This window comes from Ricinus communis, chromosome 5 (genome assembly GCF_019578655.1).
Source record: "Ricinus communis isolate WT05 ecotype wild-type chromosome 5, ASM1957865v1, whole genome shotgun sequence".
NCBI lineage: Eukaryota > Viridiplantae > Streptophyta > Magnoliopsida > Malpighiales > Euphorbiaceae > Ricinus > Ricinus communis.
Genome location: NC_063260.1, coordinates 30698970 through 30714605, shown reverse-complemented (window position 1 = coordinate 30714605; position 15636 = coordinate 30698970). Strand labels below are relative to the sequence as shown.

The 15636-nt window shown below is 35.2% G+C and overlaps 2 protein-coding genes and 1 long non-coding RNA gene across 3 annotated transcripts; 2 read left to right on the top strand and 1 right to left on the bottom strand.

Moving 5' to 3' along the window:
* Nucleotides 1–510: 510 nt before the first annotated feature.
* Nucleotides 511–1887, top strand: LOC112535684. The gene is made up of 2 exons (XR_007216122.1): nt 511–993; nt 1125–1887. It is a non-coding gene; the product is annotated as an uncharacterized LOC112535684 (long non-coding RNA).
* A 776-nt stretch (nt 1888–2663) lies between these two features.
* On the top strand, nt 2664–10292 carry LOC8275377 (lysine-specific demethylase JMJ25). Its single transcript, XM_002524654.4, has 13 exons — nt 2664–3936; nt 4042–4187; nt 4636–4741; nt 4835–4967; nt 5064–5127; nt 5232–5970; nt 6857–7186; nt 7576–8115; nt 8190–8262; nt 8345–8430; nt 8810–8929; nt 9003–9070; nt 10039–10292. Exons 1-13 carry the CDS (start codon nt 3244–3246, stop codon nt 10067–10069), a joined length of 3129 nt encoding a protein of 1042 aa, XP_002524700.2. The 5' UTR covers nt 2664–3243; the 3' UTR covers nt 10070–10292.
* A 667-nt stretch (nt 10293–10959) lies between these two features.
* LOC8275376 (probable serine/threonine-protein kinase abkC) lies at nt 10960–14769 on the bottom strand. Its single transcript, XM_015722700.3, has 5 exons — nt 14393–14769; nt 12729–14076; nt 12367–12636; nt 11770–11925; nt 10960–11330 (listed from the first exon to the last, which is right to left on the bottom strand). Exons 1-5 carry the CDS (start codon nt 14398–14400, stop codon nt 11211–11213), a joined length of 1902 nt encoding a protein of 633 aa, XP_015578186.2. The 5' UTR covers nt 14401–14769; the 3' UTR covers nt 10960–11210.
* Nucleotides 14770–15636: the final 867 nt, after the last annotated feature.

Here is a 15636-nt window from a genome sequence, read left to right as displayed (position 1 = left end):
CAAATTCACTAGACAATGCAAATGAAATGCAAGTGACAAATTGTTGACAAGTACTAATTTTTCCTCATCTCTAGACTCTAATCTAATACATACGAATGAAAATCATTTGGACAGGCAATACCAATTAATTAAACTTGTTAATATATAAAACTTTTGGCATATATTTTTCCATCAGATGCGCATAATATTCTTAAAATATTGTCTGATAAAAATGGTAATTAATTGTCCAGTTGATCAACACTGCACGCTATAATCACATGCCATGGGAAGCTAATCTAATAATATAAAGGGAAGCCATCACCTTCAAGTAGCAGATTAGCCTATTTTGCACACAATGCCAACAATTCTTCCGTCTTGGCCATGTATGACTTTACAAGGATGACAGGAACTTTCCGTAATATGCCTTACTTGTCCCTAAAGGTAGCTTTTAGTATGACATTCTATTTCTAATTAAATTAGTGTGTTTGAATGCTATAAAATAAGACCTAAGCATTTTTAAAATGAAGGTCCCCGAAGAAAAAAAGAATCCAATAAATGCAGAGATGGAGAGATTCAAGTTAGGAAATGCAGTACAAGATTCAAGTACAACTAAGAAGTACAAAAAGCGCATCTTGTGAAATGCAAATTGAGTATTCCACGTAGCAGCCAAGGCAATGAGAATTATGGTGTACCAGTAATATTAATATGGTAGTACAATTACAAAGAGTTGCTGTAGTACAATTTAGTGCTATATATCAAGGCTTTCATATGCTGTAATTGAAGTGAGCATTTGGAAGCTTAATACCAGACAGGAGAAACATCATTGAGTGCAGCGTTGATGAATTCCCCTACATGACATATTTCTGTTGGTTAATTCATTACCAATATCCCTTCTTTAAAAAAAGAAGTAAACCTTTTTGGGAATAGATGGTTTTGGATGATTTCACCAGCGCTGCATTCAATCATGTTTTTCACTTTTCTGGAACGGAAACCGCAAGAAGTTGTTTGGACAAGGTAAATTGTCAAAATGGTTATCAGAATACAGTTCTTTTTTTTCTTTTTTTTCTTTCTTTTCAATTTATTCTTTTTCTTTAACATTAACAATTACTTTTCCTTCTTAATACACTTGCTTTATTTTGGACAAGGTAAATTGTCAAAATGGATTTCAGGATACACTTGCTTTATTTGTCGTCTTTATGACAAAGGGAGCTGGAGGGATTTTTCTTGGTTTCTGTTCGTTGCTTGTCTGCTTCCTTGATTGTAGTCTGTAGAGCATGTGCTCTTTTTTACTCATTAATCTATTTTTACTTCAGATTGGAAATTGCAAATTGCAAATTTTAGACGATGACTTGTTAACATGTCAATGATAATGACGAATATTGACCTGATTTACCAGGAAAAATAAAAAGCAAAAAGGGGTACATTTGTTTCAAACTTAATAATTTCATTTTCATTTTATTCTATCTCTCTTTTTTCTTTTTCTCTTCCTGAAACAGATAATGCTTTTTTCATTACTTGAAGAGAATGAGCTACATCCTGAATAAGAAGGCGAACTAAAGCCTGAGGTACAAGAAGAGAAAAAGAATATCCTGATTTGCCACTATAAGCTCGCATATCTCTTGCATTACTGAAGCAAGTTTTCCTGTCGGTGTTTATTGCACACTTTGTGATTATTTTGCTGTCATGTAAGCATACTTACAACAACGGGAGAAGTTAAAAAAGGTTGCAAAAGGCAGGAGGGATATTCTTGGTTGTCTGTTTCCTTGATTTTGTAGATCATTTGCTATTTGTGTAACTCATTGATCTACCTTTTAATTTGGATTGCAAATTGTATATTTTAGATTGTGACCTTTTAATCAAACTGTCCTACTAGTTAATGAGCAAGAATTTTTTATATTTTTGAGCTTATGCAAGCATGTTTAAAACAATTTTCATGCAAGTTTAGAGCTTTTTAAACTGTTTTATTTCCGGGAAGGAGTTAAAAGGCTGCAAAGTGGAATATATTGATCAAAACAGACTAAATTAAGTAAAATCAACTTATGGAAAAGAAAAGAAGGGACTCAAATGAAAGCATTGAAGCCAGAGAGAACAGTCAAAAGGTGCACCTGATGCTAGACAAGTCCAATAATATGTTAAATTTAGGTTCTCGAGAATTGGATAAGTGTTCACAAATCTGGTATAATATTTTACCAATTTTCATGTGATCCCCTCCCTCCTAATATTAATTTTCTTAATGACAGGCATTTCATTTTATATGGGTACTAATAAAAGCCATAATTCTCTTGAAAACCAGAATTTTACCAGTTGGACACTGCAATGTTAATAGAAACTAAACTAAGGCTAGTTTATGCAGGTAGGATTTTCATTTATAGGCGCCTTTCACTGTGCTCATCCAAGCCAACTGTTGGATCAATAGAACACAGCAGTGTACAAGGGGCACTCAATCATTATCCTTCATTGATATTGTAAAGAGATATTAAGAAAATATAAAGAATTAAGAAAAAGAATTGCAGATCCGTAACTTGTTAATTCTGTCAATATCTAAATAACCAAGACCAAAGTTTTGGAATGGATTAAGGTCTCAAAATAAGATAAGCAACCTTAACCAAAACTCACAAAACACAACACAGCAACAAAAATGAACCCTTTTATCAGTAGCAGAAAGAAATGGTAAACCTGCAGAAATCACAGCAAATAAAAGCTGCCATAAATTGCATTCTGCAAATTCTGAATTCCTGATAACTTTAACAGCTTCCAATTCTCACATACAGATTAATCAGAAAACCAAGGAACTAACCAAGAAAAATAAATAAATACTGTAATTTATAAAAATAAAAAGTGAAATAAGGAAAGAATGTGATATGATTATAATGGCTGCATACTGCAGATTTGTTGGTTTAACTAAAAATAAAAATAAAAATCAAAGCGAAAAAATAAAAATTGCATTTTCCAATAGATTCCTTAGATAAACAGAGAGTCCAGAATCGTAGCAATCTCTTAAAAAATCTAGTAACAAGAGTGACTACATTGAAGATTTCGAGACCAATTTGGACTTCCCTTTTCCCCCGAAATTACACCTTTTGGCCATCCATTTCACTTCACTTCACTCCCTAGTACCATAAATGCCCTTTCTAAAACCCTCACTTCACTCTCTCCGTTCGCTATTTTCTTTCTGTGGCTCCCTACCATAACATATTTCTGTCCCTTTCCCGAGAAAGTTTCGGATTTTACCGGAAAAAAGTTCAATTTTTTTTACCTTGAAAAATGGAGGCAAATAATGAGCCACTGCCTGAGCATCTACGCTGTAAGCGGACCGACGGCCGACAATGGCGTTGCAATAGAAGAGTAATGGACGACAAGAAACTCTGCGAAATTCACCATCTTCAAGGGAGACATAGACAGTACAAGAGAAAGGTACCAGAGTCATTGAAGTTGCAAAGGAAGTACAACAAGAAGCTGAAGGCAAATGCAGATTCAATTTCTGATAATCTTGAAATTAGGGCACAAAAAGAGGAAAGATTTTCGAGACTGGTGAAATTGGGGAAATTGAAGAAGAGAAAGAAATCGATTACTGGGGGTGGTGAATCAAGAGGGAATTTGCAATTGGAGTTAATTAGAATGGTTTTGAAAAGAGAAGTAGAGAAAAGAAAGAAAAAGAAAAAGAAAAAGATCAAGAACAAGAACAAGAAGGTTGTTGCTGTAGAGGAAATTAATAGTGATAATGATAATATTGATGTTGATAGTAGTAGTAATAGTGAAGAAGGAGAGTTGATGAGAGATTTGCCTAATGGATTAATGGCAATATCTCCTGCTAAGCATAATTTAAGTAATGCTGCTTCTTGTTCCACCACTCCTTGTGATATTAAAATTGGAGGAGCTGCTGCTGATTCCAGTGCTTTTACTAGAAGGTGTTTTAGGTCTAAAAACATTGAACCAATGCCAATTGGTACATTGCAGGTTGTTTTAAGCACCACCCATTTAAAAAAGTTTTTCACTTTTTTCTTTTTGTCTTGAGTTTTGGTTAATAGTGTTTATTCCTTTTTGTTTTGATATAATTCAAAGGTTGTGCCTTTCAAGAAGGATATGGTGAGATTGAGGAAGGGAAAGAGGAAAAAATGCCATTTCTGTCGGAGAAGCGGATTGAAGACTTTAATTAGGTGTTCCAGTTGTAGAAAACAATTCTTTTGCATGGACTGCATCAAAGACCAGTATGTTCGTTCACTACCAATTCGTTTATATTGCCTTTTCAATTCTCTAGTACCTCATTATCTTGTTTTTATTAGTTCTGAAGAATTCGATCAGAATGGTACTGAAAGAGGTAACACTATTTGACATGTTTAGGACTTAGAGTTGATTGCTGAATGTAATTCAATGATTCAACAAATACGAACGAAGAAGCTAATGTTAGCCTATGCATGAGAATTCAACCAGTTAAAATCTACATCAACATGAACCTTTAAAATCTAAAACATATTTGGCTGATTTTCCACCCAATTATGGTTTTGGAGGGCATTTGCTTACCAGTAAGCCATATTGATGATTGTCTTCCATATATAGCTCCGACTTGCGCTCAAACTAGCAACTATAAATAATGGTCATCTTAAAGCATTTGATTGATATATATTCTGATTAGTATTATTGATAATGAAATTTTAGGTATTTTAATATGCAAGAAGAAGTTAAGATAGCATGTTCAGTTTGTCGTGGGACATGTAGCTGTAAGGCCTGCTCTGCAATTCAATGTAGGAACATTGAATGTAAGGTCTGATTTCTGATTTCACTAAATATGAACTAATCCAATTGCATTTCTGTGTTCAATTATGATGTTTGAACTTATGGGAAAAGATCTGTTCAGGGCTTCTCCAAGGACAAGAGTAAAGTCAACAAAGTTTTACATTTTCATTATTTGATCTGTATGCTTCTTCCTGTACTGAAAGAAATAAATCAAGATCAGAGCATTGAGCTGGAAATAGAAGCAAAGATAAGAGGTAGTCGTGATGGTTCTGCCTATTGATCTTTTGGAATTAACTTTCACTGCCAACCCACAGAGGATCATTCTTCTGATGTTATTCAGTCTGTAACAGGCCAGAAACCTTCTGATCTTCAAATCCAGCAGGCTGAAGTTGGATGCAATAAGCGGTGGTGTTGGTATGTTATGTGCTGCTGAAAAGCTATGATGTACTTGATATAATTTGGGTTAAATTTAATTTTCTTTCATTTCCTTCTGCTGCATGATTTGACTCCTGGAGCAGCGATAATTGCAAGACTTCCATTATGGATTTCCATAGAAGCTGTCCAAGCTGTTCCTACAACCTTTGCTTAAGTTGTTGTCAGGATATTTATCAAGGGAGCCTGCTCAGGAGTGTTAAAGGCCTTTTATGCAAGTGCCCGAATAGAAAGAAAGCTTGTTTATCTGGAAAACAATTTTCAGAAATGAAATCAGTGTGCACCTATAAACAGAATAATGGCATTAAATATTCTGATTTTTCTATGTCATTGCTCAGTTTGAAAGCACCTGATGGTAATGGTGGTATACCTTGTCCTCCCACAGAGTTTGGTGGTTGTGGCAAAAGTCTTCTTGATTTATGTTGTATTTTCCCCTCAAGTTGGACTAAAGAATTGGAGATAAGTGCAGAGGAAATAATAGGTTGTTATGAGTTGCCAGAAACTGTGGATGTTTTTTCTCGCTGCTCATTATGCATTGGGATGGATTGTGAAGTTAATGAGTCTCTGCAGTTGCAAGAAGCAGCTACAAGAGAAGAATCTAATGATAACTTTTTGTACTATCCTACTGTTGTGGACATCCATAGTGATAACCTTGAACATTTTCAGAAGCACTGGGGCAAAGGCCAACCTGTAATAGTTCGTAATGTCCTTCAGGGTACATCTGATTTGAGTTGGGATCCAATAGTCATGTTCTGTACTTACCTTAAGAATAATGCTGCCAAATCTGAGAACGAGCAAGTTGCTGATTGCTTGGACTGGTTTGAGGTTAGCGTGTTTCTTAATAAAATTCCATGTTATAGTGCATTTTTCTTGTTTACATGTTAGCTTTTAGAAGATATCAATGATGGCACCCTCTATTTCACTTTCAAGCTGTTCATCATGTTGTGACTTATTGGTTCTGCAGACTGTAATATTGGACTTGTGAGTTCAGGAGTTCACTGTATAAACATGTATTCATTTCCATAAGACATTGCCGTTATCAACTCTGGATGCATTATCTTGTCGAAGTAAAAATGCAAACACTAACTGTGGTTTGAATTTACTCTTGCTAGAATTTAATGCCCATTAATGCCTGAACGAATGCAGCTGCTTGCATTGAATCGGTTATGGAGGGTGCTGAATAATGCAGAATACCATTTTCTCTTAAGCATCTATACTTCTCCATGAAATCTGGCTGGTTTTATTTCCTCTATGAAATCTGGCTGGTTTCCTAATTGCTTCAGCAACTTCACAAATTATTTGCCTTTTGTCAGCTTTCCATAATACGGAAAATGTTAAATCTGCTTGGAGCTGATCACTTGAAAAAGCATGTAAAAATAGAATCTACCAAGTATTTGTTTTTCAAGTTACAAATGTTTGCCTACATCTTCTATTCCTTTATAGTAACATAGGGTTCACATTTTTTTCAATTTGTTTTTTTTCTCAATAAAATCCTATTGGTACTTATTAGGAAATCTGAGCTAATATTGCATCTCTCGGATGTCTCCTTCAGTGCCAAAATTGTTTTATCTGTCCTTTTTATCACTTCATTTTTCTTATTTTCCTCCTCTCTTGATTTTTTTTTTGTCTGATACAAGGGCATTTTGGTTCATGGCATCATTAAATTTCAAGTAAACTTCAATCAATTAAGACATTTCATTTGATATGGCAGGTTGAAATTGGTATCAAGCAATTGTTTATGGGGTCTTTTAAGGGTCCAACACATGCTAACATGTGGCATGAAAGACTAAAATTGAAGGGCTGGCTTTCTTCTCATTTGTTTCAAGAACATTTTCCAGCTCATTATGCTGAAATTCTTCATGCTCTACCACTCCCAGAATACATGGATCCCATATCTGGTGTTCTAAACATTGCTGCGGAGTTGCCACAGGAAATCATGAAGCCTGACCTTGGTCCATGCGTCTATATCTCATATGGTAGTGGTGAGAATCTTGTACAGGCGGATTCTGTGACAAAATTACGATATAATTCTTATGATGTGGTAAGTTTGATTCTGTTTTTCTATGCCGATATCAGTTTTTGCTCCAAAACTTTGGATCCAGTGCACTTGTGTTTAATTTTTTTCATCAGAATGTATGGCACATATAATGTGAATTAGGTAAAGAAATACAATATTCAAATAGTAAGATGCTTGCAAATATTCTGGTCATGGATCATTTTTTCTAGGAGAATCTAAAATGTTTGCTCATGAATAGTCTGAAAAGTAATGCCAATTTTTACAAGATCACAACACCTAGATTGCTCATTCAAGCCTTTACTTGGAATTAAGGTCACCACCTCATGCATTTGCCCATATCATTGGCACTTTTTGTTTGGTGGAGAGAAACATTACTGGTCTTTGTGATTTAGTTTATCTCTTTTTGATTTCAGGTCAATATTTTGGCACATACTGCTGACATCCCTGTATCCACAGAACAACTTAATTATATAAGAAAGTTAATGAAAAAACATAAGGAACAAAATGAAGTAAGTGGAGCGGCACCAGTAGATGTTCAAAATATTGAAGACGTGGGACTGCATGATATGATCACAGAAGAAATGCACCTACACAAGAAAGTTGCTAGGGTATCCTGGTTCTCTGCTGCCAGTCATGAAGCACATGCCTCACGATTCAAAAATAGAGATTTGTTCCTTGATAGGGAATATGATAGTGATTCTGATTCCGATACTGACACTGATACTGAGGTTTCAAAATTTTTCTTTGGCCCTGTTAAGAACTTTAGAACGTCAGAAAATCATAAGTTTTGTGGGAAGCTTGCAGAAAGTTCCCATCATTGTGGAAAGAGAAAAACTGTAGAGTCTTGTGGTGCTCAGTGGGATGTCTTTCGCAGACAGGATGTTCCAAAACTTATTGAATATCTAAGAAGGCACTCTAATGAGTTCATTCAAACACATGGCTTTCGGAAGCCTGTAAGTTCTCACTAGATTTTAGACTTTATTAGCATGTCATCCGAGTGAATGGGATCTAATTGTGCCTTTTACAGGTGGGTCATCACATACTCGATCAAAACTTCTTTCTTGATACAACTCATAAATTGAGGCTTAAGGAGGAGTTCAGTAAGTATCACTTCTATTTGTTCATCTTTTATCTACTTAGTGTGAAGCTTTTCTTCATTTTCCAACCTGCCATTCCTTCCAGAAATTGAACCCTGGACTTTTGAGCAACATGTTGGAGAAGCTGTCATCATTCCTGCTGGATGCCCGTACCAAATTCGAAATCTTAAGGTATTACAAGCGAACTATGAAAAATGACATTTTAGAAAGCTTGTTTAGTTGTTTTTTCCCATGAAGTGCTATCATTTGCATAGATTCAACTATTAGGAATTTAATAATACTGCTGATATATCACTGCCACTATTGTATTGCAAGTGTATTTGAGACTTTCTGATTGATTTTATAGCTGTTTATAGAAATTGTATTTTGAACCTTTTAATCAACCTGCATTTGCATGAAATCCAGAACAGAGAGAAAGGAATATCCACCTAAGAAAAACTGCCTGCCAGGAAACTCCACTTGAGAAAAACTGCCTGCCTTGAGTTCTAGCTATGTAATCAATTTTTATGTTTCGTAATCTTTATCATCTAATGTGTTATATATACTGCAGTCATGTGTTAATGTGGTTTTGGACTTCGTCTCGCCTGAAAACGTCACTGAATGCATCCAGTTAGTTGATGAACTCCGTCTGCTTCCAGAGAACCACAAAGCCAAAATGGATAGTCTAGAGGTAAGTTGCACATATGCCTGTTCTTCATGCTTGCCATGCGACACATAACATCCTGCTTTTATTTCAAAAACAGGTGAAGAAAATGGCCCTCTACAGTATTAGCAGAGCTGTCAAAGAAATCCGTGAACTCACATGTGCAGAGTAAGTGCCACTGTTGAAATACACTCCTTATTCTTTCTTCACCGAGATCTCTACAGTCTCTTGCTTAGCAAATGATTTGAGAGTTTTATTCCTTGACGATTTTATTGATAACACAACTCTTGTTTATATGCACCTATACCATTGGTAAGATAGAATAGAATAATGTCGAAAATCTAAAACCTAATGTGTGTACGTGTTCTGAGATTGATAAGAATCAGTGTTTGCTGTGATGTTTGAGGAATACTGGGATCTAATACAATGAACATCTCTTTCTGGTGGAATTACATCAAACTTTTTAGGATGGATTGCAATCACAAAAACATCTAGATCATCTATAAATATTTTACAAAGGACCTCAGCTATTGGCACTTGATTCAAGTCGCATACATGTGCTGTTTGTGAATGTGAATGTGTGTCTTCCTCGACCATTTGAAGATAATAATAACAATAAAAAAGAGATAAAATAATAAATCAAACAAGAAACTGGGCCAGAGTCTATCTAATAAGGCTCAGGAATATTGATTAGTACTGAGCTGCAATAGCACACTATGTGTCATTATATACCAGTAGTACAAATAACCTTTAAAATCATAACAATGCTGAGAAGCTAACAGCCATTGTCTGACTTTTTTCTGGCCTAAAACTTTCATAGAAATGAAAATTCTTGCTATCTGGGGGCATTCTCATTGGAGTTTCTCAAAAGCCAGTTTGAGTAGGCTGTAGCTGCCTTTTTATGCTTTGACTAAAGCATGCAATGACTACCCTTATCTAATGTTTGAAGCATGATATTTCAATTCACCTTTTAATCTAATTTTAGAGTTCTGTTGTATGTTAACGTATAATTTAATTTCTCCTCTTTCTTGTTATATTGATGTTTTAAGAATGTAATACTGCAGTTCAGTTGTATCACTTAAACTGACTTTAAGGATCACATATAATGAAGTTATTCATACTTAATGTCCTTGCAGGATCAATGGTGAACTAAATGAGCGACCATGAAAGTTGGTATTCCAATGGGTCTGCTGAACGCCGTTTTCTCTATTACCATTTTGTGCTACTAGTACTGATCTTTTGCGCATGTATAGCATGCAGAAATTTTGACAGATAACCTCTGGAGATATAGATTAGCATTCATTCTCTTGCAACAACTGGCGTATGTAATTATGATTAATCAATTGGTTGTATATAATAAGGTATGATATGATAGATCATCATTTGTTTATATTTTATTTCATTTGATTCTATAAGAAAAGGCTTTTGTCAAGTTGTCTACTCCAACAGCTGGGCACCCTAGAAAAATGATTTGCTCTCAATGTCCTATGCCAGTTTTTGCCATTAACTGAATGTATGAACTGATTTCCAGAAGCTAATGAAACTCCAAAATGTCTACCAATAACTGGTCCCAACATTAGGAAACCAGGCACCCATGTAGCAATAACGCACTGTCAAACATTAAAAATCCAGTGAACCATATAATGTGAAATAATTAAACACGATACAACTAGCCGCCACGCAATATTGAAATATTAGCAACATCTTTTGAAACAGCCAACTTATCAATGCAGCCTGCATTGCAAAAATCTTCCCTCAATGCTCAAGTAAGCAACCATCTAATTTTGCTCCCCTTCTCTATTTAAATACAATATTAAACCCAAGAATTGAAACTGTTTATCTACGGAAAACAGAGCGCTTTTAAATAGTCATTAAGACCACTCCTACCAGCCAACTGACTTCCCCTCACGCCAGCGCCAGTTCTTGGCATTCACATGTTATTATATAAAAGTAAAAGGAATACAAGGAAAAAAAGAACTTTTACTCTTTGGTTTTTGCTAATGTCAACTGGAAATGATAAAAGAAAAGAAAAGAAAAGAAAAACAAAAAGAAAAAAGTAGAAAAATTTATGAATACATTTCTTCATTATCGCATTTTTCGTTGCAAGTTGACAGGCTAAAAAAAAGCAATCCTATATGGTAATCAACAAGAATTAATAAATACAGGGACAAAATTTTGAAGAAGAGAACAAAAGCGCTCAACAGTTCAAAGAGGACAAAACTCTTCTGTTATTTCTTAGAACTGGTATAATTTTGAGTCTTAGCACTGCCAAAATTGTTTAACAGGAACAGCACAAAGGGTAACCTTCTCATGGTGCCATCAGTCCATCAATTGTGTAGGAAAGAGACTTTGCCCAGTCTGCTCGGAGAAGCAGAGTTTGTAATGTTTGCATTACATTGTATGCAGGATCCAGCTTCCGCTGCCAACCCTACAGAATTAGTATTACCACCATAAGCAAAGATCCCAGTCACATAAAATGAAACATAATAGAAGTTAAGAATAACTACAGCCACATATCCTTTAATTACTCGCTCACTAAAGCTAATATTAAAACTATTTTAGGCCAACACCTAACTGATTTTAATTTATATTAAAAGATAACCTCTAAACTAAAATTTTTCATCCAAAGATTTTTCCTCTACCCAGATCAATTTGACTACCAAATATGTAACATGCAAAAGGGCAACTCAAGGGATACATCCCTCCCACTACAAGTCTGTCATCCTTTGCTAGCCAGTAGGTACACAGTGTTAAAGGAAATGCCCAGTAAATACACACAGTTACAGGAGCTATGGTTCAAGACCAGTTCAAAAAGCTGTATCCTACATGTACAAGAAAAAATATGTTAATCAGAAGAATTAAATTACCTCAAGAACTAAAGTTGTCACCATCACAGTGCAAACATTGCCATCAATATTAACTTTATGACGCCTGACTTTCTCCAGTAACTCTTGCATGCACTCAGCAGGATGAATTAGATCACCTTCTGGAGTACCCCAAAAAGTGAATGCCTCTTCCACTTCCTGTTATAATAAGACATCAGAGATTGAAGCGCAAGAAACTATGCACTGAATAACTTGTTATAAACAAACTCCAAAAGGAGAATTTATTTCTAATGCTCATGACCCTGTTATGAGACCATAGTAAATCCATTTAAAACCCAAAAGTAGAAAAACATTAATTGCGCCTATATTTAAAAAAAAAAAAAAACTTAACTTCATTAAATATATGTATATATATACCACACATTTCAATTACCAAGAGCACCAATAATTTCAAGCCTAAGATCCCAACATAGCCCTTTCCAGTATCTTACCACCTAAGAGAACAATTCATTTTCCAATTTGTCAATTGTCACCACCAAGTAGAACTAGCAGAAAGTTTGACCATCCTAATAGAGAAGGTAGCTCAGCACACTTGTAAAACCAACAACAATATAAACATCCATGTTTCAGATCGCTAACCTCAATAAAAGCTTTAGGATTTGGGCAGTTTTGTTGCTTTGATAATCTTAGCGCACATTCTGCTGCAGTTCGGCCATCTCGTCGGGCAACAGATTTAAAAAATTCAAGTAAATTTACGCGATCACTTCTGGAAAGTTCAGCAGTCATGCCTACATCAAGGAAAACAACATGGGGCTTTGATTTAAAGATCCCTTTTCGAGAAGACTTGTTTTGAGACATTCGAACAAGAATGTTTCCCGGATGCATGTCTGCATGAATAAAGTTGTCCACCTGAAACAAAAAAAATGTGCTTTTCTCTAACTGCAGAAATAACTGATACAAAATTATATTCTCAACATGAAAGAATTGTAAGAATTTGTTACCAAAAGCATTTTCAGAAGTGCATGAGTCCCAATGTGAGCAAGAGCACTTTTAATCCGATCATGTCCCTCAAGTTCATCAACAAAGTGTGAGACACTTTCCCCTTGCTCATAAGTTTCCACTAAAACAGCAGGATGCACTAGTGGATATACAGGCTTTGGAAAAGAAACATCCTTCCATCTCCGGAAATTATAAATAAAGCGGCTTAAATGAGCAGCTTCCCTTGCAAGGTCAACTTGAGACATCATGAAAACTGCAAACTGCTGCACACTCTCATCTAGCCTCAACCAATTCAAAGTTGGAATGAAGTTTGATAATTTAGCTACCATGTTGATTATCTCAAAGTCTCTCCTAATTGATTCACCAACACCAGGATGCCTGACTTTTACAGCAACAACCATAGGCTTCACCTGCTTTTGACCCGGATATCTAAATCTCAAAGAGGCTCGATGCACTTGAGCAATACTTCCAGACGCAACAGGCACCTCTTCAAAACGTTCAAAAATCTCAGGAAGCTTGCGACCGAATGCTCTTTCAATAGTTTTCCTTGTGTAATCAAAGCTATGTTCAGGAGCTTTAGTGTGTAGCTCTGAAAGCTTTGTGCACAGATCTCTAGGGAAGAGATCTGGCCGTGTAGCTGCCCATTGACCCCATTTTATAAATGCTGGACCTGCCTTTTCAAGAGTACGATGAACAACCTGAAGCCACCTTTTCCTGAATTGTGGTCCACAACAGTCCACAAATGGAGCCATTATCAAGCTAGGGGAGAACAGAATTGCCAAATACAGAGCTCTCACTAGCAAAATAAAACATTCAACAATAGCAAGCACTAAAGATGTCACATAAGCATGCCCATCTTGAGCACGCATATATAACGAATTCTGTAATGGATAAAAATCCATTTCCGAGAATGTTCTCTCTGCCCATGCCACCTGTCCATATGATATCGCAAAAATGCCAGGAACTAATAGATGAGAGCGCGTCAAAGCCAAGCTGACAGCTTGAGCAATCCTACTTATATGAGGGAAAGAACGGTGACTGACAGAACCTTTTCTACAAAGCCTTTTAAAGGCATGTTGGGCATGGCGTGTTACCACATTACTAGCTGCGAAGACAGTATAATTCCTAGAAGAAACATAACTTTTTCTGCAAAAATGTTCCTTAACACCATAGCTTCCAAAAGATGAATATCCGCCTTTACTAGAAAACCAATAACGTGCACCATCATAGTATCTGTATAGAGGCAAATGTAAACCGACTGTCTTATCCAATGTCCCGCATTTCGTTATATGTCTTTGGTTCAAAATAATTAATCTTCCAACTTTCTTTATATTTCCAAACATCAAAAATCTGCAAGCAAAAATATTACCAAATTTAATACCCTTTCAATAACAAGACCGGGTCAACAATTAGCAAAATAAAGATGCAAATTAGAGATATTTTCCCTAAAGAACGAGCTCAATCCTTGGAAATTGACGTAAATTTAGGGCTAGAAATTTATCATAAACAACGGGATCAAAAAAAGTTAGCTCAAACTTTTAAATTAAAAAAGAAAAAAGAAAAAGAAGAAGAAATCCCCTAACCTTACCCGTCCCCCAAGAAACCAGGAAATACACAGCTTTAAGAAAAGAAAAAAAAACGATTTTCTTAAAAAGAGATGAAAAACCTGGACATGGCGATCGAAAACCGCGAAAATTGGTGGATGTTGCTAAAGTCCGCACGTGGTGAATAATAACAATGGACGATGTAAAGTTTGTTGTTGAAGCTTCTGCAAGCATTTTCTCATGGATTTTTCAATTTTTATTTATTAATTTTTTCTTTATCAAGCTTTCGCGTTCTGATGCTGTTTACGAGCTATGAAATCGTCGTTCTTATGGATTTGGGAAGGGGATACAGCGTGGAGTTCTGTTTCCTCTTTGGTAATAAGACCTAAAAGGTGGCTAGCGCTTTAACGGCACAAGAATCCGATAGACGCACTCGTCTTGTTTGAGGGGAAACAGATGGGCCTCCAGTTGGGCCGACAATAAGTTTGCCGGTGCTTGGGTGTCGTGGGCTTTAACGGTATGCTTGTATTTCATCGGTGCTTTATGTATCCACGTCTCCTTTCTCATTTATACACAACTCACAAGTTTACATCCCCAATTTATAATTATTTTGTTAATTGATTAAAAATATACATTATTCTTGGGAGAGTAATGTATTAAATAGAAATAATTTTTCTATTTATAAAAATAAACAACTTCTATTTGGCATCAATCATAGAGTATTCCATTTGTGTTTTGTGTGTGTGTGTGTGTGTGTGTGTGTGTGTATAGGATGAACCCAAAAATAAGTTGAGGTCACAATATTATAAAACAGAAAATTAATTGAAAACATATTATAACTCTTTCTGGGGAACCAATGGATTTAAATTTTCACCCTTTTAATTGGGTTAAAAGCTATATATATTCATGGTCACTGGAAGGTTGCATAGATGATGTTAGGATACCTCCCAGTTTAATACCATAATCACCCAACCACCAACCCAGATGGCACTTTAACCTAAATGGTACTTCCCTTGCATTACATATTTCGCATGCCAAATTTTTAAATTTGCTTGTACACTCCCATTAGATATTTCAAATAGGGTCACTATTTAGTATTTGATTCTAACCTTTAGATTTATTTTTTCAAATCTTAGCCAATAAAAAAGATTTCAATATGCTTTTAAAATAATAATAAATTAATATAAAATATTAATATAATTATTATAGGCATATAAATTTTTTATAAAAAATTAAGAATATATTGCTCATATGCAAATATAAATATGTAAAAATGCATTAAGTTTAAATTTGAATTATATTTTAGAATTTAATAAGTTAAAATATAATAAAAACTATATTTTGAAAATAAATTATATTATTCATT